Source organism: Cinclus cinclus, chromosome 18 (assembly GCF_963662255.1).
Source record: "Cinclus cinclus chromosome 18, bCinCin1.1, whole genome shotgun sequence".
In the NCBI taxonomy this organism is placed as follows: Eukaryota; Metazoa; Chordata; class Aves; order Passeriformes; family Cinclidae; genus Cinclus; species Cinclus cinclus.
This window is the reverse complement of record NC_085063.1, coordinates 9,529,118-9,553,114: the sequence shown is the minus strand read 5'-3', so window position 1 is coordinate 9,553,114 and position 23,997 is coordinate 9,529,118. Positions and strand designations below refer to the sequence as shown.

The following is a 23,997-nucleotide window of genomic DNA, read 5'->3' as shown; positions in this document are numbered from 1 at the left end:
AAAGTGATGCTGCTCACCATTACAGGAGATACGGGGTGCCCTATTTTCCTTTCTCTCATGTAAGAGCTCAGTTTTAGCCTATTTTGCATGGAAAAAAATATAATAAAGACCCTGGAAAATTATTTTAGAGGCTTGAGCTGGTAAAGGAGAGCCTCAAAGTTGCTGTGAGAGCTGTCACTGCTCAGGTCAGGGGAATCACCCGGGTCAAGGGGTGCAAGCTGGGGAAGGGCTGAGTGCTGGCTGACACTCTGAATATGGGCTCCTATCTGTCCTCCTTCCTCCTTATTTCCATCCCAGACCCTCCTATGCCCACCCCCACCCTCTTCTCTAAGTGAGACTACACAACCCCCAGCCAACCCAGCCCCTCTCAGTAACAGATGTGCACACACACACAGCTCCACAGCTTTTGGGTTGGTTGGTTTGTTGTTTTTTTTGGGGGGAGGGGGAATTTGTCTGGTTTTGGTTTGTTTTTTTTTTTTCTTTTTCTTTTTTTTTTTTTTCCATGGTGGATGTTGTACCAGTTTTATTGGTAAAATTAACATGAAGCCTCACAAACGCTGGAACATGCTTTTCCTTTTAAAGAATTTCCACTGGACCTTAATGGTGAGCATCCAGTCGTTGACATATAAACTCTTACAAGCTGATGTGCACACGTGCGCCCGGGGGAGACGGTGGCAGCGTCCTGGTGTCAGGGATGGTTTCTGCGCGATGCACTGGGAGCCCACGATTCATTTGCCAGCCTTCTGGGCCTTCTGGGCAGACTTGGTGACTTTCCCAGCCCCACCGCTCTTCTTCTCCACGTTCTTGATGACGCCCACGGCCACGGTCTGCCGCATGTCACGGACAGCAAAGCGGCCTGAGGGACAGAGAGAGGAGGAATGCCAGTGGGACACCGAGGCTAAGCTCTTCTGGAAGGGTGGTGGTGGGATCTACACCCCCCACTCATGTGTTATCCCTGCCCTAGGAGCAGGTTCCTGCAGGGACAAGCCCTGAGCTATCAACCCTTGCTAGTCCTGATGCTCCACTCTATTTAAATTACTGGTTTTTAAACTTAAATCCCATCTCTTCTCTGCAAGCTCCCAGCACTGCTAAAGCTTCCAGATGCACAACATCAGCCTGGTCTAGTGGAAAGTGTATCTGCCCATGGCAGGAGGGTGGAACAAGATGGCCTTTAATGTCCCTTCCAATCCAAACCATCCTAGAGCTCTAGTGTGGCACTTCCCTGTATTAAAAGGTGGCCTCCACTGAGCAAACTTCCCTCTTTCTTCTCCTGACCAGTTGTTTTAGGGCAGAGGAGGAAACTGGAAAATGTTCCTGTGTTCAGAAACTATCACTGTTTAGCAACCATAAAGGAAAGGTGCTGTTGCTACCAGAGGGAAAACCCAGCCTTTGGAAACCCATCTTAGCAGGACATGGGGAAGCAAAAAACATCCTCAGCTCTCTCCCCATTTAGCTGGGAGAAGCTCAGCACATCTGGTGTGAGCTCTGCACCCACAGAGCCCTCAAGCTCCTCCATGGGAGACCTCCAAAGAGCCATTCCCTTACCAAGAGGTGGGTACTGGGAGAAGCTCTCCACACACATGGGCTTGCCAGGGATCATCTCCACGATGGCTGCATCACCCGACTTCAGGGACTTGGGGTTGTCCTCCAGCTTCTTGCCGGAGCGCCGGTCAATCTTCTCCTTCAGCTCAGCAAACTTACAGGCGATATGTGCGGTGTGGCAGTCGATGACGGGCGAGTAGCCAGCACTGATCTGGCCAGGGTGGTTCAGGATGATCACCTGGGGGACAGAGCAGTGTCATGGTAAGGCTGGGACCTGGGGGATGGTGGCAAACCTGGCGTGGTGGCATCAAGGAGCCCTGCTCACCTGAGACGTGAACTGCGCTGCCTCCTGCGGCGGGTCCGACTTGCTGTCCCCACAGACGTTCCCGCGGCGGATGTCCTTCACTGAGACGTTCTTCACGTTGAAGCCGACGTTGTCGCCAGGCAGAGCCTCGCTCAGGGCCTCGTGGTGCATCTCCACAGATTTCACCTCAGTGGTGATATTCACAGGGGCAAAGGTGACCACCATGCCGGGCCGCAGGATTCCGGTCTCCACTCGGCCCACAGGGACTGTGCCAATCCCTGTGGAGACAAGGACAGAGTGCAGCAAAATTCAGTCAGCTTGGTATATATCCCTAGGTCAGAACCTGGATTCAGCAAAAGCAAGATTTCTCCAGTGGTTATCACCAAAGTACATGTTTACTCCTTGCCCAAAACGCTCAAGTTTTCAGCAGATCAACACCGAGACCTTGAAAATCACTATGAGACATCCTTCCTATTCAAAGTTTTGTAAAAAGAAGTAACCCATAGTCAGAAAGTCCTGAGCAATCTGCATTCTTCTCCTGGAGCAGCTGTGGCATCTCCTACATGGAGGTTTGGGACATCCCAGCATGTGTACAACACTGTCCACGTCCCTGATGGCCACACCACCAGCTGTGACAGAGAATGAGGGTGGCTCATTAAATGGCTGGGATTTTTTTACACCCTGTGTCACCCGGAGACCTTGGGAAAATTCCCCTTTGGAGGAAGGTGAAGAATGATTGAGAGAAAAAACACCGAAAAGAGATTGAAGAGGCTGGCTGGACCCATCTGCTCCTCCACATCCACCCTGCTCTCCACCTCCCCTCTTCCCATGGTGTCTCTCCTCCCAAAACTGGAAGGTTTTGCCTCCCAGTAAAACCAGATCCCTTTGCCCCAGCAGAGCTAGGGGAGGACACAGACCTGCTCACCACCTTTCATCTCCACTGCAAACAGTAGCCTGCATTAAAAACCCAGCTAAATCCCATGTTCAACCCCTGCAGTGCATGTGTCCTTGGAAAAGAATGGGAAAGGGCTGGAAAAGGCTGTGCCTGCCTGATCCAGAAGCCAGGGAGTCAGCAGTGCTGTCCACTTATGCCAGCAGGTCAGAGAGCTCAGAGAGTATTTATAGCTGAGCAAATTGTTCCCATCACCTCTCCAGAGGGAAGGGGACACGCGTCAGCCACGGCCCTCCCTACATGGCTGGCACAGCTCGGCAGGAGGAGGTGCTGATGATGGACACCAGCATTTGGGAGGCTCGGGCAGGCCACAGCCAAACTGCCATGCATGAGCTTCAGTGGCCCTCCCTGCTGGTCCTGTCTCTCATCTGGGTCACAAAATGTTTTTTGCTGCCTCCAACTTGTCTGGCCAGGCATGACCTCTGGGACACACAAATTTTCAGCCATTTTAGCATCATGTGTTCCCTGAGGAGAGCTCACAAACCTGCTGCTCTGGTCCCTGGGCAAGTTTGGGCATGTCCACCTCCACCCCAGACAGCCCAGGCTCAAATGGGGTTTTTGGTCAGGAGCTACCACCCTTTTCTCCAACATTATCTCTGGCTTGAAGAGTCAAATCCCTCCAGTTTTCCAACACCTGGAAATGTCATTCCCAAACTTCTATGGAAAGAAGACTCCAATTAAGGCAGAGGAGTGGCAAAGCTCACCTCCAATCTTGTAGACATCCTGGAGGGGCAGGCGCAGGGGTTTGTCTGTGGGGCGGGTCGGGGGCAGGATGGTGTCCAGGGCCTCCAACAGGGACACCCCACTGGCGTTGCCTTCTTTGCGCTCCACTTTCCAGCCTTTGAACCAAGGCATCTGGAAGAGAGCAGCAAAAGAACCATAGGAACACAGGATGGTTTGGGTTGGATGGGACCTTAAAGACCATCTTGTTCCACCCCTCTGCCATGGGCAGGAACACCTTCCATGAGACCAGATTGTTCCAAGGCCCATCCAATCTGGCCTTGAACATTTCCAGTGTGCACCGGGTGTGCCTGTCCTCAGCAGCCAGAGGTAAATCCAGGGAGATGTCCCACCAGGACAACCTTCATGGCAGTCCTGCCATGTCCTGGCTTTACCAGGGGGCTGGGGAGCTTCTTCCATTCCACCATCCCTGCAGGCTTATCTGCTCCCCTTTGCTCAATCTCCCTCTCTCTCTTCTAGAAATGAGCAAGATGTCCACTAACAGGAGAAAAAGAAGAGGAGTGTTTAAAGCCAGCAAACTCACAGCCCCGACTTCCAACATCACCCCATGGGCACTGCCCCAGCTGCCTCGATCCCACCCTCCAGGAATGTTGCCTCCAGCACAGGGACCACAGAGTCTGCAGCCAAGTCCCAGCTACAAAGTGCTCAGCCTTCAGTCCTGGGGTCCAAGTTTCTCCAAGGTGAGCCCAAGAGAGATGCTTCTGCCCACTCACTCCTGCTATCACCCCTCCAGGGTCTGGATTCTAAACCCTGTCTTGGGAGGATGCTGGAAATCCAGCTGCCGAGAGACAGGATTGCTTTTCACGGATGTTTCCCTCTCCTGTCCTAAAGTGGGTTTTAAAACTAAAAATTGCCCAGAAAAGAGGTAGAGAGGGGTGGAAATGTGCTCAGGTACCATGGTTAAATGCAGGGAACTGCAGTGCTTTATTGGAGTGATGCTGCACATCATGATGTTGTAGCAACACCTGGAGCTTGCTGGTAAGAAAAAATTTATTCCTGGGTTTGAGACAACCATAACACAAGAAGCAGAGACCAGAGTACGCAAGGCCATTCCCCTGCCTCTGCACAGAGAGGCTTAGACAGTATTTTCCCATTCTAATGTCAAATGCTTCCTGTTGGTCCAAAATCCATCACACGCTTTGTGCATGTGGCATTTTTTCCCTTAGCACCAAAACCAGTGGCACAGTGCAGTGGGCATGGGGGGCTGGGGTGAAGCAAGACCCCCAGAGTGCTCCCAGCTTCACAGCCATCCATGCAGGATGTAGCTATGCCAAGGCTGGTTTCCTATCCATCAGTCTGCACTAGCTTTGGAAAGGAGAGAGGGATAAACAGGATGCAGGCAGGAAACTCAACTTGCATCCAAAGCATTCAGGTCATTCACTCCTTCAGAGGGTCACATCTGACACCACTTGTCTTTCTTGGTGGCAGTGGCAGGAGGAGCCTGGGGACACTTTTGCAGTGGGTTCTTCCCAGGGCACTGTAGCTCTCACTGTGCAGCCAGACCCAGAGCCAGGCAACAGATTGGCAAAATGAAAACTCCATCCAGGCAGTGAGGGAGCCTCGTGTGATGTGCAGGATGACTCAGACCTCCCCCCTTCTGCTGTCACACAGCCCAAATGCCAGGCAGGGACCTGTGCCAGCAGCTGCCTGGTGGCCACCTGTCCACAGGCTCTGCTCTCGAGGATGATCCACCAAGTGCCCACAGCTCCTGTCCCTCTGTCCCACACAGCTCTGGCACACAGGAAAATAACAACCTGTGCCCACGACACCTGGCTGCCACCTGACGCCATCCCTCTCTCCAGGAGACTTCTGACATGCCAAGAATCAGGTAAAGATGAACTTAGACACCTTCTGGGAACAAATCTCTGCAAAACCTCAGCATGGGCTCAGAGTGAAAAGTGTCCGCAAAATCTGATTTGTGCTGCCTCCTGTGGCCACCCAAATAAAACCTCTGTCATGCATTCCCCAAATCTGCTCCCCAAAGAGCAATTCGTACTCCACCACTCCTATAGCAAAAGCAGGATCTGACCAAATCCTGCAGACAGGCAGGCTCCAGCTCCCCAGAACAACAGCTTTTACAAACGTTTATTTCACAGAGCAGTTGCCTTTCCCTGATTTCGCCCAGCCCATGAGCACCTCAACATCCCCCCACACACCCCAGTGTTGAGGCTGCAGCCCCAAGCAACCACACATCCTGGCACCAGAGACTGTGTGTGTTTGGGTTGCAGCATCCCATGGGGTGAAAGTCTCCCAAACCACATGGAATGGCCCCGTTCTGCCAGCTGGAGCATCACAAAGCTGCTTCACAGAACACCCTACTTCCCAAAAAGCTCTCAAATGCCAAACTTTGATGGAAGCACAGCCCAGCTGTCATTTTTTGCAGTTGGCCCTGGGATTTTGTGCAACAGGGATGTGGGCTGGAATCTCCCACACAGAGCTAGTTCCAGGCTGATGTACCACCACACCCCCATTGCTCAGAGGCAACAGGAGCTGCAGGGACATCATGGCTCTAATCCTCACCTTCTGATAAGTCCCCTGACAGACAGACAAGTCATTTGACTGCCTTGTGCTTCAGGGAAACCTGTCCAGAAATTACAAGTGAAAATAATCAGAACTTTTTCAGGGGAGGAAAGAGAGATGAGACATCTACACCAGGTTCCTGCTTAAGCTTTCCCAGAGGTGATGCAATATGAGGAGGAGGAGTCTGTTCCTCAACCCTCTCCAGCAGAGCTCATCTGTTCCAGACCAGGCCAGGTTTTCTTCCCAGTTCCCTTGCTCAGGCAGAACCCAGGAGCCAGCTGCCTCCTTAGGACAGAGGAGAGAGTTGTTTCACCCCCTGCCTTCTCCCAGGCAGGACATCACACTGGGAACCTGCCCTGAGACCCTTCTGGAGGAAGGGGGCCACAGAGCCCCTCCTGCTCCTTGCCTCCCCTCTGCTGCCTATTTATAGGAGAGTTGTTCAGGATCATCTTCCCAGCCCAGCAGCTGCTGACATTTGGAGCCTGCCTGATTTGAGGCACCCAGGAACCACGGGGCTGGGTTTGGCATGGCCGTGGCTGACCTTTATCCCAGCTCTGCTCCTCAGGGAACAGGAATCTCCCAAGCACCCCAATAATTCCTTCCTTCCAAGCCGTCCCAAGTGAGCTGCCTTTCCTGTGCAGGGCAGGAGCTTTGTTTCATGATTGTGTGAGTTTGTATTGCAGCACTCCCCTTCGTCAGGCCTGTGATCCCTGACCTCCTTCAGTTGCTGCTGGATTCATGGATTGCCTCCCTCATCACAGAGCCCTGCCCTAATCCACAGGTGATGTCCTGAAGTCCCCCTAAGCATCAAATTTCCCATTGGTTTCACAAAAGATTCCTGGGGTGTCTGATATGAGCAACTTGCTCAAGGTCACACAGAAGTCACGAGGAGAGCAGGCACCTTCCTCTAGCCAGAACTTTCCAGCCCATCTTTTATTTTATTTATTTTAAAGACTAACCCTGGGGTAGCTTTTTCTCCAGCAAAACCAGTGTCAGAATAACAAGTGTCATAAGCAGCCTGTCTGCCAAAAACCTCCATCCTTCTTAAATTATTCCTTGTGTTGAATGAAATGATGGCACAGGCACACCCAGAGCACTCTGCTTTTGTCTCCCCACCATCCCCATCAAAGAGGGAGTAAAAGCCAACTGGAAAAGGAGCAGTCTCAAATGGATGCTGTAGGAAACTGTGGTTTTAACATGGGAAACATAGTACTTCCTGAAGAAAACATCACCTTTGGAAGTGAGATTTCTGCACCAGAAGTGGAGGTTGGGCCAACGCAGGGACACAGAGCATCAATGGGAAAGGGCACCTGAGACCCAGCACGAGGCAGCCTGGCTGCACTGTGGGAACTGCTCCAAGCCTGACCCCAAATTGTGTTATTCTCCTCAGGAAACAATGCCCTAAAAACACATGTGCTGCTCCTGCTGAGAGTGACAATTGCTGCTCTAATGTCACCATTAGTTCTGACAAGGCAAAAACTTCAAATCTCGGTCCAGAAGTAAAGCCAGATCATCCCCTGAAGATGCTCATGGTTAGATGCTGGGGTGCTTGGCCTGGGCACAGCACCCATGAACAGTGATCCCATTCATCCTGCCCGGGGCCAAGCAGAGCTCCATGACACATCATCTGTGCTGCCAGCACGGGCCTTTGTGCACAACGGGTGTATGAAATGTTTAGAGCACGGAGTTCATCTTCAACCCGGGTCAGGATCCTCAGGGTAGGGGGAGAAGTGTAACACAAGGCACACTTACATTGGGAGAGGGCTCCAGCATGTTGTCTCCATGCCAGCCCGAGATGGGCACGAAGGGAACTGTGGCTGGGTTGTAGCCGATCTTCTTGATGTAGGCGCTGACCTCCTTGACGATCTCGTCGTAGCGTTTCTCGCTGTAGGGTGGCTCTGTGGAATCCATCTTGTTGATGCCCACGATGAGCTGCTTCACCCCCAGGGTGTAAGCCAGCAGGGCGTGCTCACGGGTCTGCCCGTTCTTGGAGATGCCGGCTTCAAATTCACCCACACCGGCAGCGACGATCAGGACAGCACAGTCAGCCTGGGGGAGAGAGAGCAAACGAATTGCTGCACGACCCTGGTGACACCCCTGAGGGTTTTGAGGGAGTCACTGATGACTCCCTGCCAGCTGCTACCCACAACGCTGTTGATCTGCCTTAAAACTGACCCAGCTGTGCTATTTCAGACTTCCCAACCCCACATGGCTCTGCGCTGTGGGCGAGAAACCAGTGTGGATCCCTCCTGGATGCAGGACTCTGACCAGGACCTCATCTTGATCATCTACAGACAAGGTTTTATTTAAAACCCTACTGAAGTCTTGCCAAAAATCTCCCTGGATGATGGGTGTGACTCCAGCCATGGAAACTGTTCCCCAGATTACTTTTATACCAAAACACACAGCAGAAGCTGCCTGGGTTTGACAGAAAGCCATGCCCAGTCCAACAGGCACCTCAATGGAAATCTCACTGGGCATGTAGACGGGCATACCCAGCACCTATTAGTCACAGGGAGATGCAGAAATGTCCCACAACACCATGAGGGAAAACCACCCTACTCAGAAAGAGTAGGCCGTTGGGTTTGGCAGTACAATGTGGGACAAAGACAGCGGTTTTGAGGAAAAAGAAGGAGAAAAGATCTGTGGAGCCACCTTCATCCAATAAAACCTAGTGGATTGTTGGAAGTTTTTTGTATATCTCATTTGGCTGAGGCTAAAATAGTGTGGAATTACCCACACACAAAGGCCTGTAGCTCACAGCATCCCAGCTCCCAGGCAGGCCATATTGATCCCACCTTCTCATGTGGGTGGGAATATGGTGGGGAAACCACCTCTTTGTGCCCAAAGACACCCTTTCTCCCAGACACCCAGGGAGGTGCAGGACCATGGCATGCTGGGCCCCTTGGTGCCACCCAGTCGCTTGGGTGGACCCTGCTGAACACTCCTCGTGTCTGCTCTCTCAACTCCCTGCCTCCAAAAGCACTCTAACAGCACCTGCATGACCCCGAGCTTGTGAACAAGCCTCAGCCTCCCCCCTCCAGCAGCCCCCCATGCCCTGGGCCCCATCTCTCACCTGGGAGGTCCCAGTGATCATGTTCTTGATGAAGTCCCTGTGGCCAGGGGCGTCGATGATGGTGATGTAGTACTTGGTGGTCTCAAACTTCCACAGCGAGATGTCAATGGTGATGCCACGCTCACGCTCAGCCTTCAGCTTGTCCAGCACCCAGGCGTATTTGAATGACCCCTTCCCCATCTGACCAACACAGAGGCAAGAACTAGTGAGAAACCCAAGCTCCCACCCTCCAGGGCACTTCCCAAGCTTGCACAGGGTCACACTGCAAACACTTAAAGGCAAAATTCCCCAAATTCAGTGAGAGCTGTCGTCTATTTACTAATAAATACAGGTGAAAGGAGATATTGCTCTCAACATGCTCCTCAACAGGATGCAGGAGAGGCTGAAAGAAGAGCCATGAAGTGAATCTGTGAATGGGGCTGGGTGGGCAGATCTAGAAGCAGCAACCCATGAGGTCTCCTCCATGAAACACCATGGTCCTGCATTGCTGCTGGGAAATCCTGTACAGAAACATGGAAAGCTGCTTCTTGCCACACTAAATGTCTCTGACAGGATATTTATATACTTATCGCATTCCCTAATACTAATGGAATTATTGAAAAATGTCTGGTTATGAGATTTATTTTGTTTTATTTCCCATGGTTTCACAGAGATGCACACACAGGGATGTGGTCTAGTGGTGGGCTTGGCAGTGCTGGTTGGACTTGATGATCTTAGAGGGGGCTTTTCCAACCTAAATGAGTCTCTGATTCTATGATTTTAATCCGTGGCTCAGACCCTGGTTAACCAGGTTAACCATCTGAGGCAGTTGGTAAATGGGAAAGGGCGTTACTACATGAGTGAGCCCAAAACTGGCAGGGGTAGAATGGGTTAAAAGAAAATGAAATGAGAGATGGTTGCTACGAGCAGAAAAGAAACGTGATTGATTTTTGCCACAGAGAGTGCAAATTCACAGGAAAAGCTACTGTGAGCTGCAGCCAGACCAACTGTCGTTGCCAAATGGCCAAAATCTCAGCCAACATTGTAATGCAGGAAATCACACTGGGGGAGACTAGCTCCAGTAAATCTTTCTGCCCTATGATAAAGCACATTTCCTTGTAAAACCACAGTGGCACTTCTGAAGGGCTTTCTCCTTTGGGCTGGAGCCCTTTGACGTCACTGCACCAGGGAGAGCTGGATTTCCCCCCAGCATGGAGGTCATGCTCCCAGTCTGAGCTGGGATCCTGCCAACGGGGAGATGGGGCAGGAAAAGCCCACCCTTGCTGACCACGCTGTGTGAGGGGCAGTCAGGGGAGCCTGGCTAAAACATGGGGTTAAAATGGGCTGCAGCCATCCACTCTTGGCCTCAGATATAAGGGTAGTTTTTAATACCCTTCTTTCTAAGGTAGAGGAAGGAATTTGGGTCATTCACAGATGATTTAATGGTCTCCTATTGCCATGCAAGCTCAGAGTTGTTACACCCTGCTCCCATCCATCCATCCATCCATCCATCCATCCATCCATCCATCCCCTGCAATCACAGTTTCTTCTGGCCCATTATCAATCACCAATCAGAGGGAAGCACTTCCCCACAGCAGGTACCAAATGCTCCACTGATGAGCCTTCCCAGGAAAAAGAACACAGCATCACATCCAAACCTGCCCTGCCTACACCATGCCTGGGGGCTGGTCTGCTCCATCTCCCACACTCCAGCCCGCTTCCAAGCCAGCACAAGGAATTAATGGTGACATCCTGTTTCATAACAGCTGAGTGCTGCGATGACTTTGCAGCTTGCTCCAGAGGATTATGGGCAAAATCTTAAAGCCAGGGGCAAGACTTCCCCTCCTCAGAGGGGATGCCAGGTCAAGAAGGTGATGCACTGTCTCCTCTGGGAAGCTGTGATCTCTCACTGGGATGGAAAAATCCAGAATCAAGTCTGTGCTCCTAAGCATCTTCCTGACACTGGATTTAGTGTGGGGGTAGAGCAGGAACTTGGAGGTTTTTAGAATCACAAAGTGGTTTGGGTTGCAAAAGACCTCAAAGATCATCTCATTCCAACCCCTCTGCAATGGACAGGGAGGACACCTTCTACTAGACCAGATTGCTCCAAATTCCATCCAACTCGGCCTTGAAATCTTCCAGGGATGGGGCCTGGTTAACCCTTTCCAGCATGCACACCGAACTCCCCCTTCCAGGGAACTGGGAGGAGTCATGAGAGTGTGCTCATTTACTGCTGGAAATGGAGATACAGCAGGGAATGCTGCATTTGTGCATTGCATTAATAATGGGCTCTTCTCAGGCAGGAGGTCAATCAGCACATCCCACAGCCTTTCCCCACCCCTTCTGGATGGAGAAACTGAGGCACAGAGTAGACCCCTGGCTCTCCCATGGCAGCTGAGTGGGAATCAGCACCTTCTTGCCACCAGCCATGTCCACACATACAACCAGCTGCTCATCACGTGTGAGACTCCCCCAGAGCTCGGCATCACACTTAATGTGAAGACAAATGAGATCCTTTATTCAGCAAACAGTTTCCCTCCTTTCAGAGGGTGTATTCAGTTACCCAGAGCTGGTGTTGAAAAACCCAGGGTATTATCTAGCTCTGCACAATACCTTCCCTGTTCAGTGCCAGAAATAGCCTGAATTTCCCTGATCAAACCCCCGTAGAGGGACAGCTTTCTATTCGGAGGGCACAAATACTGATTATTTTTTTTTTTCTTGAACAGAACAACTCTTCTTTCAGAGATACGGTTACCTCTGCCCTTGAATCAAAAGAAAAAAAGGGAGAAATCCTCACTCTTTTCTCTTCAAAAAAATAACAGACCCTGTTTTTTTGTTGTTGTTGGGTTTTTTTGTTGTTGTTGGCCTTTTGGGTGCACGCAGGCCTCCATTTCCTGTGAATGCCACCTAATGGAAGCAAACCCTTCCCCAGCCCTGCATCAGAAAATGGAGTCTGTAAGCTCAGTCAATAGGCTATTAATAGCAGCCTCTGGTGCCCGCAGATCCTGGCAAGTCAGTGAAAGTGTCTGTTCAATTAAAATCACTGCAATTGCATCGATGACAACCTTATCATGCCTTATCTGATCTTATAGGTAAAGGAGGGGGATTTATGGGAGGATATCAGCAATCATTTTAAACCAGGGGAAAGGGATCATTTTGTATGAAGGACGAAGCTCTTTGGCTTAAGGATGAGAAAAAAAGGCTGAAAGTGAGGCAGGAAAATAAGGGATTTAGCTCAGATGCTATCGGCAAATTGAAAAGGTTAAGACAGACAGCAAAATGTAAAATTAAAAGAGGCAGTTCTGCAAATAATTTTTTTTTTTGGTCAATGCAATGTGAGATCTTGACCAAGGGGAAAAAAAAAGGAAAGAAAGAAAAAAGAAAAAAAAAAAAAGAAAAAAAAAGGGATATCTGCATTCCCGGAACGATGACGACAAGCCATCTTCTGAGTGACAGGAGCTGCCCCAGGCTGTTCCCAGCTCACCCACCTCTCCAGAATTTACCATCATTAATTTCTCAGGACTCCCAACTGACATTTTCCTTCCCAAGAACTGTTTCTTCCTCTTTAATCTTGGGGTTTGCCATGTTACAGGTGGTGCTTTGCTCTGTGGCAGCTTCTAAATGCATGCACGATAAAATTGTTATAAATGCCACCATTACAAGGATCAAACAAAAGAATTTAACTTAGATGCTCAGATTTCCAGCCAGTTTTCCATGTTACAGGCTGGCAATCTCACTACATACCAGACCACCTGCCTGAGGAAAATGGGAATGAGGTTTTTCAATTGGATCAAATGAGTGGTCCAGCTGATGCTGTACCTTGTCCCCAGCAGGCACTTCAGAGTGGATGCTTCGGAGTGGAATTCAGGCAGCCCTGACCTGTGCAGTGAGGGATTATCAGGTTTTCCCCCTCACGCACCATACTTAGAAGGAATTTCATGCCTTAATGCACCATGGTTTGCGGCTTTTCCAGAATCCTAGCCATTGCTGCTGGTTCCCTAACCCATCCTGCAGACCTCGCCGTGCCCCTGCCCTCATTAGCAGCCGGCAGCAGGGAGTCCCCCAGCTCCGGAAAAGAGGGAGGCGAGCGCCCAAATGGCCTATTTTCCCAAGGCCAGAGAAGTCGGGAAGACCCAGGGGTGCAGAGGGAGAAAAATAGATGGGAACAAAGGGAGAAATTGAAGGTAAGAGAAGGGCAGCACCAGCAGAAGGGCGATACCGCCCGCGGGACGCCCGGGGGGCTCAGCGCGGAGCATCCCGGCGGGTGGGAATGCGGGGTGGGGGCAGGCTCCTCACCTCGGCAGCCTCCTTCTCAAATTTCTCAATGGTCCGTTTGTCGATGCCCCCGCATTTGTAGATGAGGTGCCCGGTGGTGGTGGATTTCCCAGAGTCCACATGCCCGATGACCACGATGTTGATGTGCGTCTTCTCCTTCCCCATGCTGCTGGGCTACGCGGGGCTGGCCGGGGCGGGCGGCGCTGGGGAGGGCGCTGGGAACGCAGCTGCCTTTTGGGGGAGGCTGCGGGGGAAGAGTCAGGCGTGTCAAAAGAGCCCCCCTTGTGCCAGCTTCCCCCTCCCGAGCCCTTCGGGAAATGATGTCCTCCTCTCGCCCCACCTTCCCGCTGGACCACGCACCCGGGGGTGCCCGGCCCGTCTGGCAGCTCTGCCCGTTCTGGGTCACAGCCAGCCTGCCCCCGGTGCAGGCCAGCCGGGCTATTTCGGGCTGCCACGTCCAGCCTCCAAGACTCAGCAAGATGCCTTGTTTTTCGGCATCTTGCCCTCCACAGCCTTCGTGGAGACCCCCATTTCCCAAGGCTACGTCATCGACGCTTCGAAGGTGCCCTTCCTCCCTGGAAAACCTTCCCGCTACTCAAGGCTGCTCCCGCTGCCTTCTCGCTCTTTCCAAACCCGAAGGTATCTCCTCCATGTCGTGGGTGCCCTGGGAGGAGCCGAGGGTGCCCTCACCACTCCCCAGCTGGGCACATTCCAGGTGACAACAGAGTGTCTGCAAAATGGGGGTGGACAAAAATAGCCCTCGCCTGCTCCCCCAAGCCGGGCTGCGACCAGCGGGGCTGCCGAGGGCTCCTCTCAGCCTTGGGGGGCTTATTATATTTTGCTGCCCTGAAACTGGATGGAGCGGAGGGAGGAGGCTAAAAACGCAAACGGATATAGCCGGGGAGCTGTCCTGGCATCTCCCGGCGTTGCCATGGCTCTGCAGCTGCACACAAACCGGGCACAATTAGGAGCTTTAATCTGACGTCTAATAAAATCCAATTTCACGAATCTGCACATAGAAATAAAGGAGGTCAGGAGGAGTTTGCTGCTCTAATAGCGATTCAGTCATGCGGGTGATAACATTCCCAGCCAGAAGCTTCCCTGGGCAGCAGGAGCGGCGGCTATCCCGTCCCTCCTGCCCTTGAACCTAGCCAGCCCGGATCTGGCCATTTTGTGGCCCCACTGAGATGCCCAGAGCTCCCAGTCCTGGGTGCGGGTCCCTCTGTCCCCTGCAGACCCCTGACACACGGGGGAAGATGCAGGAACGCTTTGGGAATTGGGGATTTTTTTTTTTTTAATTCCTTCCCCAAGGACCCAAAGGCATCCCTGCCCATGGCACGGGGGTTGGAACGAGATTATCTTTAAGGTCCTTCCAACCCAAATCATTCGAAGATTTTATGATTCTAAAGGCAGGGTGGGGGGAGGGGGGAGCTGAGGGGGATTATCAGGTTTTCCTCCTCATGCACAACATTTAGAAGGATTTTCACGTCCTGAAGCACCACGGCTTGCGTGTTATTTCCCACCTGCGTGAAGACGCACCTGCGGGATGAAGGAATGGTCCAGCCCCATCCTTTCCCTCCTCGGGGTATCCCCCCACCCCAGGGGCTGACAGCACCCACACACGGGGGGGAAGCAGTGATCCCCCGGGACAGAACACCCCCCTCGCATCCCGGTTGTCCCCCCCATCCCGCCGGGGTCCCGCAGCTCTTACCGGGGCGGCGGTCGGGGCGGCCAGAGGCTGCCGGCTTGGGCTCCGCCGGCTTTATCTCCGCGGGAGGGGCCCACCTATCGACGGGGACAGCGCAATGCAGCGGCCCCCCCGCACTACGGCAATGCGGTACCGGGCGGGGGAGGAGGAGGAGGAGGAGGAGGAGGCGCGGGGGGGACCGGGGGAGGAGGAGGACGAGGAGGAGGAGGAGGAGGAGAAGGAGGGAGAGGCGGGAGAGAAGGGGGACTGGGAGGGAATGTGTAAGGATGGGAAGGAGGTGGAAGGATGGGAGATAAAGGGATGGGAGGAAGATGGAGGGATGGGAGAGATGGAGAGGTGGGGAGAGATGGAGGGGTGGGAGATAGAGGGATGGGAAGGTGAAAGGCTGGAAGGCTGAAGTCAGAGGGAAACAGCCAGATGGAAGACGGAGAGATGGGAAGAAGGTGGAAGGAAAAAAGATGGAGAGACAGGAGACACAGAAGATGAAGGCATGAGGGGGAGTTGGAGGTGGAGAGACTGGAGGCAGAAGGATGGAACGATGGGGGAAATGGAGGAGAAATGGAGAGGTGGAGAAGTGGAAAATGGAGGGATGGGAAGATGGAGGGATGGAAGTCTGAAATCAGGGGGAAACAGCAGGATGGAAGGTAGAGGGATGGGGAAAAGATGGGAGGATAAAAGATGGGGAAACAGGAGAGATAAAAGATGAAGACATGAGAGGGAGATGAAGGGAGGAGGAGATGGAGAGACTAGAGATGGAGGGATGGGAGGAAGACAGGTAGATGGTGGAGAGGGAAGGACTTTTTGGAAGACAGGGAAAATGATGGAAATGCTGGCCCAAGCGGAGGGACTTGGACTCATTGAAGGGACAGGGCTGGGCTTGGAGAGGGCCAACAAATCCCACATGCCTTGCTCTGGCCCCAGTGGGGGTGCAGAAAGGCTGTGCTCCCACAGGGACTAGAAGGAGAGGGGTCCCTGCAGGGCACAAAAACCTCCCTGGGCAGACCCTGAGGGCACTGCCCCACATCTCTGCCTCACTGGGAATGCGTCAGCCCAGGAGCAAGTGACAAAGCAAGGGACAAACAGAGCAAAACAGATTTCTGCACCTGCAACATGTATGGGGGCTGCTCAAGAATTTGTGATTTAACATCATCTCATTTTTTAACAGGAAGTGGTGTTCAAGTCCTAGGAGGACAAGGAAACCATAAGTAATCTCCTTCAGTAATATAATGACATTTTCTTTGCATAAAAAATATATGTAGTAGTCAGAATATTTATGTCTGTGTCTACTGTGCATTTCTAAGGCAAATCTAAGATTGTCTGTGTCCCAAAGCCAAATATAGATCAAAAGAAAGCTATGAGATAACCCAGAACAACTTTATGGCCCAGACCATCCTTCCAGTGAATTTAACAGCTAAATTAGAGACCCTTATGAAGATACTCTTACCTTCCTAGATTAATGGTCAAAAGCTTACTCCTCATGTAGATAAAAACATCCCTAACTTCTTATTAGTGCTTAAAGGGAGGCCTTTTTTAATGAATATTATAGTTCACTGGTATTTTCTTAGAAATATGCTAGTCAAGCTATCTTTTGTTTTACTAAGTGTTCCCTGCACAACATAAAATGCACTGAGTGCCAGGAAAAATAAAAAAGAATCTTCCAAGGAGAAGGCTCTAAGACGATTTAAAGAGATTACCCCAGCCTTGTTTTGGGACAGGGGTAGAAGCTTTACCACAGGTCTGGATGGTCTGGAGGTGTACAGCAGATCTGATAACATGGAGGAGGGAGAGGTTTATAAATCTTTTATTCTTCCTATCCATATTTTTGTGCTTTGCCCTTTTTTTACACAAGGGCTGAGGCAGCCTGGGCTCTGCCCTCAGCAGGGCAATGGCTGAGTTTAGTAATGAAGGTGGGGATGGAGTAAATCCGGGTCACCTCTGCCAGGTGAGCATGGGATGAGCCTCTCCTGCCTCCTTTCCTTCTCCAGTAAAAAGAATTTTAGTTTCCACTTCTTTTCCCGGGCAGGAAGAAGGGAACTGGGCAGTGCCCTGTGCTGCACTGAAATAGAGCCTGACTGCCCATCAGCCTATAAATAGTGCAGGACCTGAGCAGCAGAGAGGGCTGTCAGACCTGGCTAATCCTGGCTCCCTTAAGCCACTTTAGCCCAGCCTCGAGAGGCTTAAAGCCACAGCTGTGTGCCCAGGTTTGCCTGGCACCCAGGGCAAAGGACTTCACTGAACACATGTGGTCCCAGGGACCATCAAGCTCAACTACCATGCCTGAGTGGATTAATTTTGCCTCACAAAAAACAGTGCAAATTTGCCCTTAAATGTTCAGCCGTGTACAATAACTGAGACCAGAGCAAGGAAAATCTAAGGGCAGCTGAAGTTTAGTGCCTTGTCTCCCTCCATCTGGCACCAGATCCAGCTGAAACGATTCCCCTACATCATATCGAGGCTTGGTTCACCCTCCCCATAAACCATCACCAAATTATTTAAGCTGGCTCAAGAAAACAGATTTCCTCCCCCCCCCCCCCCCCCCCCCCCTTTCCCCAGAAGGGATGGGCAGGTTGCACACAAACATGGCAGGGACTTCTTACTCCTTTCATCATCATCACCTCCACCCCATCCAGCCCCACAGCCCCTGGGCTGAGATTTGGTGCTTTAAACTAGGCTAAAATTTCCATTTGCTCAGACCTAACAACTGGAATTATTTTTTCCCCCCAAGAGGCCTGCACAGTGTGACTGGGAGAGGGAATAATCTGCAGTGTCTGTAATTTGTATGGATCTGGGATGTGAACACCCCAGCCTGCCTGCCTGGGGTGTTTCTGCCCGATAGTGTTCAGCTCATTGAGCAACTGTGTGTTTGTGGTTATAAAATGCAGCAGGTCTCCTCTGAAGGAGGGGGTTTGGGCAGGGCAGATGGCAGCCAAGGAATGCCAGCGTGGATGTTGTTCCAGAAGCTCTGGTCTCACAAGGTAGAGAAGCTGGGCCTGGACAGAGGGGTGGCTGTAAATTGCTATTTTCTTTCTATGCAAAGAATTAGAGATAGGAAAGTTAAAGATAAAGAAAGGAAGAGGTGCATCCTAGCCTCATGCAAGAGCCATTGGAAAAGCAGATCCAAGGTGGGTAGGGCAGTTCTTGTCCTCTGAAAAGCAGTTTGTGGACAGAGTGGAGGCTGTAAGGTTTCCTTCTTCCCATCTTCAGGTTTTCAGCTCCTTCCACACCGGCTTTGGAGGCTTTGCTGAAGCTTTGCATGCTGATATTTCAGCATTTACTCTCTGCTGGGAGTAGACAAGCTTGAAGCACCAAGGCACTGACCTTCCTCTGCTCGTGTACACATCGTGCATCCCGTGGCAATCCTGACTGCTGGTGCACACAGAACACATGGCATTCCCATTGCAGCTAACCCCCAGATTAACTGGTGTTAAAACAGCATGGGATTCCCTGCTCTACATCCCAGGGGTTTCTAGAGCATGTTTAGCTGGGGCTGGCTTCGAGGTCAAACTTTCCAAATCCATGGGTTTACATGCCAGGACCCTCCCAGTGTGTGTGCCTGGCAACACTCCTGGCCCAAGCCATCAAATAGGAAGAGATCATAGGATTATAGAATCCCAGACTGGTTTGGGTTGGAAGGGATCTTAAACATCATCTCATTCCAACCTCACTGCCATAGGCAGGGACACTTTCCACTAGACCAGTTTGTTCAAAGCCGTCACCAAACTGGCCTTGAACGCTTGCAAGGATGGAGTAGATTTCATGGACTTTTAACATGAGCAGGTTTTTCAGTTCATGATCATGTTGTAGACCTGGAGAGGAGAAATAAAGACAGGATTTATGGGACAGAAAGGCAGGGGGAGAAGGAGAATGGGAGTATTTTTTTAGTTCCTGCACTCAGGGCATGATGCAGATACCTTTAAATTGGAGCTGGAGATTTAAAAATAAACTTGGGAAGTGATAACAAGACATCCAAGTCCTCCAGCCACTTGGCCAGCTGGGATGGAGTCTGGTGTCATCCCTAATGGGACAGCAGGGTATCTAGTGCAGGGTGGGCTGTTCCTTAGGACCCACCATGATGCTCACATCACTGGGACCTGCCCAGTGGGGTTTAGTCACACCTATTGGGGGTCCAAGGTGATCTGAGGTAGCAGTGCTGGAGGGACAATTCTTAAAGGTCTTGAAAACTGTCCCCCATTCATCCTGGCTGTCAGTAGTAGCACATGGCTCCAGGGGATGCTCTTCCAGGAACCCCTTTTCCACCAAATACCTGAATTATGGGGTTGAGGTTGTAGAGGATAGAACTGCTCAGTCTGAGCTGCTGTCCATCTGGGAAGCAGCCAGGATGAAAATTTCCATGCCCGGAAATATCTTTTATCACCAGGGAAGGAGACAAACACCACTTCATCCACATCTCATCGGGGACATTGTGACATTTCTGGCTCCTGGATGCAGCATCTGTGGGGGCTGCGAGGTGCTGATCCCTTAAATCTCCCCCTGAGCTGAGGACGGGGCAGAGCCCAATCTAGGTCAAGCCCAAATGAGATAAGGCACCTCTGCCCGTGGTTTAGTGCTGTTTGCAGGATGCTGCCTTGCCCCTGGACCCTGCTGGGTTTTCAGCAAAACTGTGTGGTGCTGTGTCAAGCTACACCAGATTGATGTGTTTGTTTTGGCAGCTGTGCACATCTCCCTGTTAGGAAAAGCCTGATTAATCCCAGGGATGGCTTTTCCTATCAAACCACTGCCACTGAGTGAAAAGAGCCCTGGCTGCCCACATCTTCTGACGGATTTAGTGGAAATGTTAAAGGAGATACCTGGATAACAGCATAAGCTTTGGATGCATCCAGAGAGTGAAAAGAGAATCAGGGAATTTAATGAGAAAATTTTTTTGCTGAACCAACCCCCCATCAAAGCCCTAGACTTTATATTGGTGAATAATTTGTTTTCATGTGGTGGTGGTGGTGGTAGTGACTGGTAGTGGCATCTCCCTTGGCCCCACAAAGGAGTTGCTGGTCCTGCAAACATGGATCCTGCTCAGTGTTGCTGCTGGTTTCTGCAAGATGACTTTCCAGTTTTTTGAGAGGAACAGATGAACCAAATGTCAGGAATTTGTGGAACCAAGTTCACCACAAGCCTCTGAATTACAGCAAGCAGCTGTCATCTCTCTTCACTGGCTTTTCCAAATTGGAGACATCCCTTTTGAAGAGGAAAATCAGACAGTTTGTGACTCTGTTTAACTCTCTCCACAATGTGAGTATTTTCAGATCAGACTCAGAATTCTGGGGGTCCTGATGCCAATTCCCTGCGCCCTTTGGGAAATCAGACTGCAGGTGAGGACAGCAGAGCTGCTCCCATCACCATGAGAGCAGGGATCCTTGTGCTGATCTGACTTTGGTTTATTCTCCTGCCAAGGTGGCACTTGGGTCACTGCTGCACATGTCCCAGAAAGGCAGAGCATGACTTGCAGATGACAGGTAAATCATGCTGCTCAAGTACTGTGCTTAAGGAAAGTAATTCCCTGCATTTCCAGGACGTTCCCTTTTCTGATTTAAACCTGTACAGAGAGGGGAAAATGTCCAGGCATTTCTATCAGGCCACAACCTGAGCATTGGCTTGGTGTCACAGCTGCTCTGGCTCTGACCAGAGATGGCCCTAAGGTGGCATCTGGGCTGAATATTTTGGGTATTTATTATCCATAGGTGGCAGCAGCTGCCTGTGCCGGGCGGACGCTGCCCTAATCCCAAACCTGGCAATGAGTAACAGGAAAAACCAGGGAAAGGCATGGAAGGAGGAGGAGCGAGAGAGGGAGGAGGAAAGAAGGACAAGACTGAACACAAGTCCTGCCTGCTCCCTCCTCTGCAGCAAGAGGTCCCCAACAGAGGGAGAATTAGGGGAACACCTCCGTGGGGCAGGGTGAGGTTCTGTAGCACTCTAGAGAGCTCGAGTCTGTGTTAGTGAACAGGCTGCTAGAGAAGCTGCAGCTGCCCCATCCCTGGGAGGGTTCAAGGTCAAGTTGGACAGGGCTTGGAGCCCTCTGGATTAGTGGAAGGTGTCCCTGCCCACAGCAGAGAGTTGGAATGAGATGAGCTTGAAGGTCCCTTCCAACCCAAACCTGTGATTCTGTGATTCTGCTGCTGTGCCAGGACTAAGTACTGCCTTCTTACCCAGAGAGAAAATTGCTGCATACTCTGGTGGGGAAGGGGCTGCTCGGCAACCTTTTCTTGACCAAATTCCTGAAGCCACTGGGATGTCACATCCCTAGAAGGAATCTGGTAGCAGCATGGAGCCATTGGGGTACCCCAAACACCCACTGATGCTGGCCCATGAATGCTGGTGGAGTCCAGAGGCAGCAGCTCCTTCAGCTCTGCAGCTTTTGCTAGCTTCCAGAAATTTCTGCCAAGTTCAAAATGACACAAAAGGCTCTTCCTCAACAGCCCACACAAATGGCAGATAACAAAAGCCAGTTGCCAGAAGGTAATAGAGAAAAAAAAAAAAAAAAAAAAAAAAGAAACAAGAAACCAAGAAACCTTACTGAAAAGCAAACTGGAAGGAGTTGCAGTCCTAGGCTCTAGCCTAGAAGCTCCAATGAGAGGAAAACCAAAGAAATCTATCCAAATCTTGTCATCTGCTCATTTTAAAAGTACTATTTCTTGATCAATATAAATGAAATGTATCTTCCTCTTTTCCACACACCTGATATGAACAGGCTTTGTCCTGGCAAACCAGACTGGCTGCTCCATCAATTTCCCCCAGCTGCTCTGTCCTACCCATGCTGCTCCTGCTGCATCATTAAGGCAAAATGGAATTGATTTTGAGAGGAAAAGCAGAACAAGGCACGATTTTCTGGAGACTAATCCCCCTGAAGTAGCAAAGCCCCAGTTCACCCTTCATGGCTGTTGGGTGCAGCATCACACCCCCAGTGTAATCTGCTTAATGAGGTGTTCCTTTAAAAGCAGCCCCAAATGTGGGTCTAAGTGATGTCATTGCACAAAGGGACTGGGGCGGGTTTGTTAATTTCTGCTCTATCATTAATTAAAGCAATTAGCCTGCTCAGGCTCAGTGGGGTACGCAGTTGTCCTGTACCTGCTGGGGAGAATATAATCCATTATAAAATATAATCTTTATATCAATACACTCTAATTGCTCTGTACATTAGTAGGGGGATGGAGGATGCAGGAATATATCTCCAGGGAGTTGAGGAGGAACCTGAGAGACGACACAGGCTACACTAAAACAAAAGTGACTTTTCATGTCTGAAGCACTGAATTTTTAGCCTTCTATCATTCCCTTCTGGGCCAGAAAAATCTCCCAAGCCTGTGGAAATCTCCATGCTGTGTAGCCAGGCAGGGCTGGGAGCAAATGGGCTGGGAGTATGAGGACCCTGAAATCAAACCAATGATCAAGCCCAGTCACACAGCACAAAAACAAAGCCTTGTGCTGGGCATGAAAACAACCACGTGGCAGTTTAAACTGCCTGTTGGAATTTGTATATTCAAAGTCCATCACAACCTTTAGCCAAATCCTTCCCCGGAAAGCGCTGAGTCAATATTATCAGTGGGGAAACTGAGGCACGGCTGGAGGAACTCGGCCCCCAGCGGGACCACACATGTGCTTGTGTTGGCCCTTAAACCTCTGGGGTAAATTTTGGAAATAATCTATTTATTTACAGACTTGTGGTGCCAAGGCTTTCCCTGAAAGCTGTCCTGGCTGCTTTCCTGGGAGGGTGCAATGTCCATGCCAGTGGCCATGGCAGTGGTCACTGTGGCCTTCTTCTTGGGTCAGCTGGGGACATGGCTCACATGGAGGGTCCCCATGCTGGGGTGGTTGTACCCCACTGAGAAACACACCCCTGAGGGCAGCTCGGCCCTTTTACTGCCCCATGAGCTGTGCAGGGAGATGGATGTCCTGGAGCAACCCAGGGCAGCCTCCCCTGGAACTGGCTCTTCATCCTGGTGATTAAAGAGTAACTCCAGATTAATAAGGAAAAACACAGACTGGGCAGGAATGAGCCTCGTTGCATGGGGACTTTGTGACAGAACCACCCCAGGCTGTGATGTGGGCTCCCTTCTGCCTTCAATCCCTAAAATGGTTAAAGCATCACCCCCAAAAAATATTCTTTCCCACAGCTGCACCCAAACTGCAAGGTTTCACTTCAGCCCTCAGCGTGCTGGGCTGCAAAGCTTTGCCCTGGAGCATTAATGAATTTTCAAGGAGAAAAAATGAGCAACATTTTAGGAATACCAAGTACCAAATTGCCTTTGTGGAGATACCTTAAGGCTCTGGCATCTCTTTGCGTGTTTTGTTCTCAACCCCATTTCCCTTGCAGACAGAAATAAATTTTCTGTGAAGTTTCTGTTCCTCTTAAACAGATTTGCTTCCTTGTACACACATCTGTTGCCTAGGGCCTCCCAGACTCACATCCCACAAAACCGGTGCTTTATGTAGCAGCACCTGTACAGGATGCTACCCCGGTACCTAAACACGGAGGAGCTGGTCTGCGGTGTGGGTCGTACTTTGGCCTTGCTGCAAGCTTTTCCTCTGAAATAAAGTGTTGTCTCCCAAAACTGACAAACCCCCGCCGAGCTCAGAATCCCTCGAATCCGTATTTATTTACTTTTCACGTCAAACACAGCATCGCTTGAGAAGAGAAAGAAACTTCTCCAGCTCAGAACTGGAGCTGAACCATCTCAGAGGTTCTTCAATCGCCCTCTCTCCGCGTTCCGGGCGTTGTTCGGCCGCTCCGCGTTGCTTTGGGGGGAGTTGTGTCCCCTCTCCCGTCCGCGACGATCGCGACAGAGGCAGAGGCGTGTCCGGGTCCGCCCCCGCTGTCGCTGCCGCTCCCTCTGCGGGCGGGTCCGGAGCGATAAAAGCGCGGAGCGGGGGCGGCTCGGCAGCGCCGCGGCTCA

The 23,997-nt window shown here is 51.1% G+C and overlaps 1 protein-coding gene across 1 annotated transcript; it reads right to left on the bottom strand.

Annotated features, from left to right (window-relative positions):
- Positions 1-442: 442 nt before the first annotated feature.
- On the bottom strand, positions 443-13,554 carry EEF1A2 (eukaryotic translation elongation factor 1 alpha 2). Its single transcript, XM_062505021.1, has 7 exons — positions 13,411-13,554; positions 9,136-9,315; positions 7,812-8,108; positions 3,503-3,653; positions 1,868-2,124; positions 1,546-1,780; positions 443-856 (listed from the first exon to the last, which is right to left on the bottom strand). Exons 1-7 carry the CDS (start codon positions 13,552-13,554, stop codon positions 729-731), a joined length of 1,392 nt encoding a protein of 463 aa, XP_062361005.1. The 3' UTR covers positions 443-728.
- Between the last annotated feature and the right edge of the window lie 10,443 nt (positions 13,555-23,997).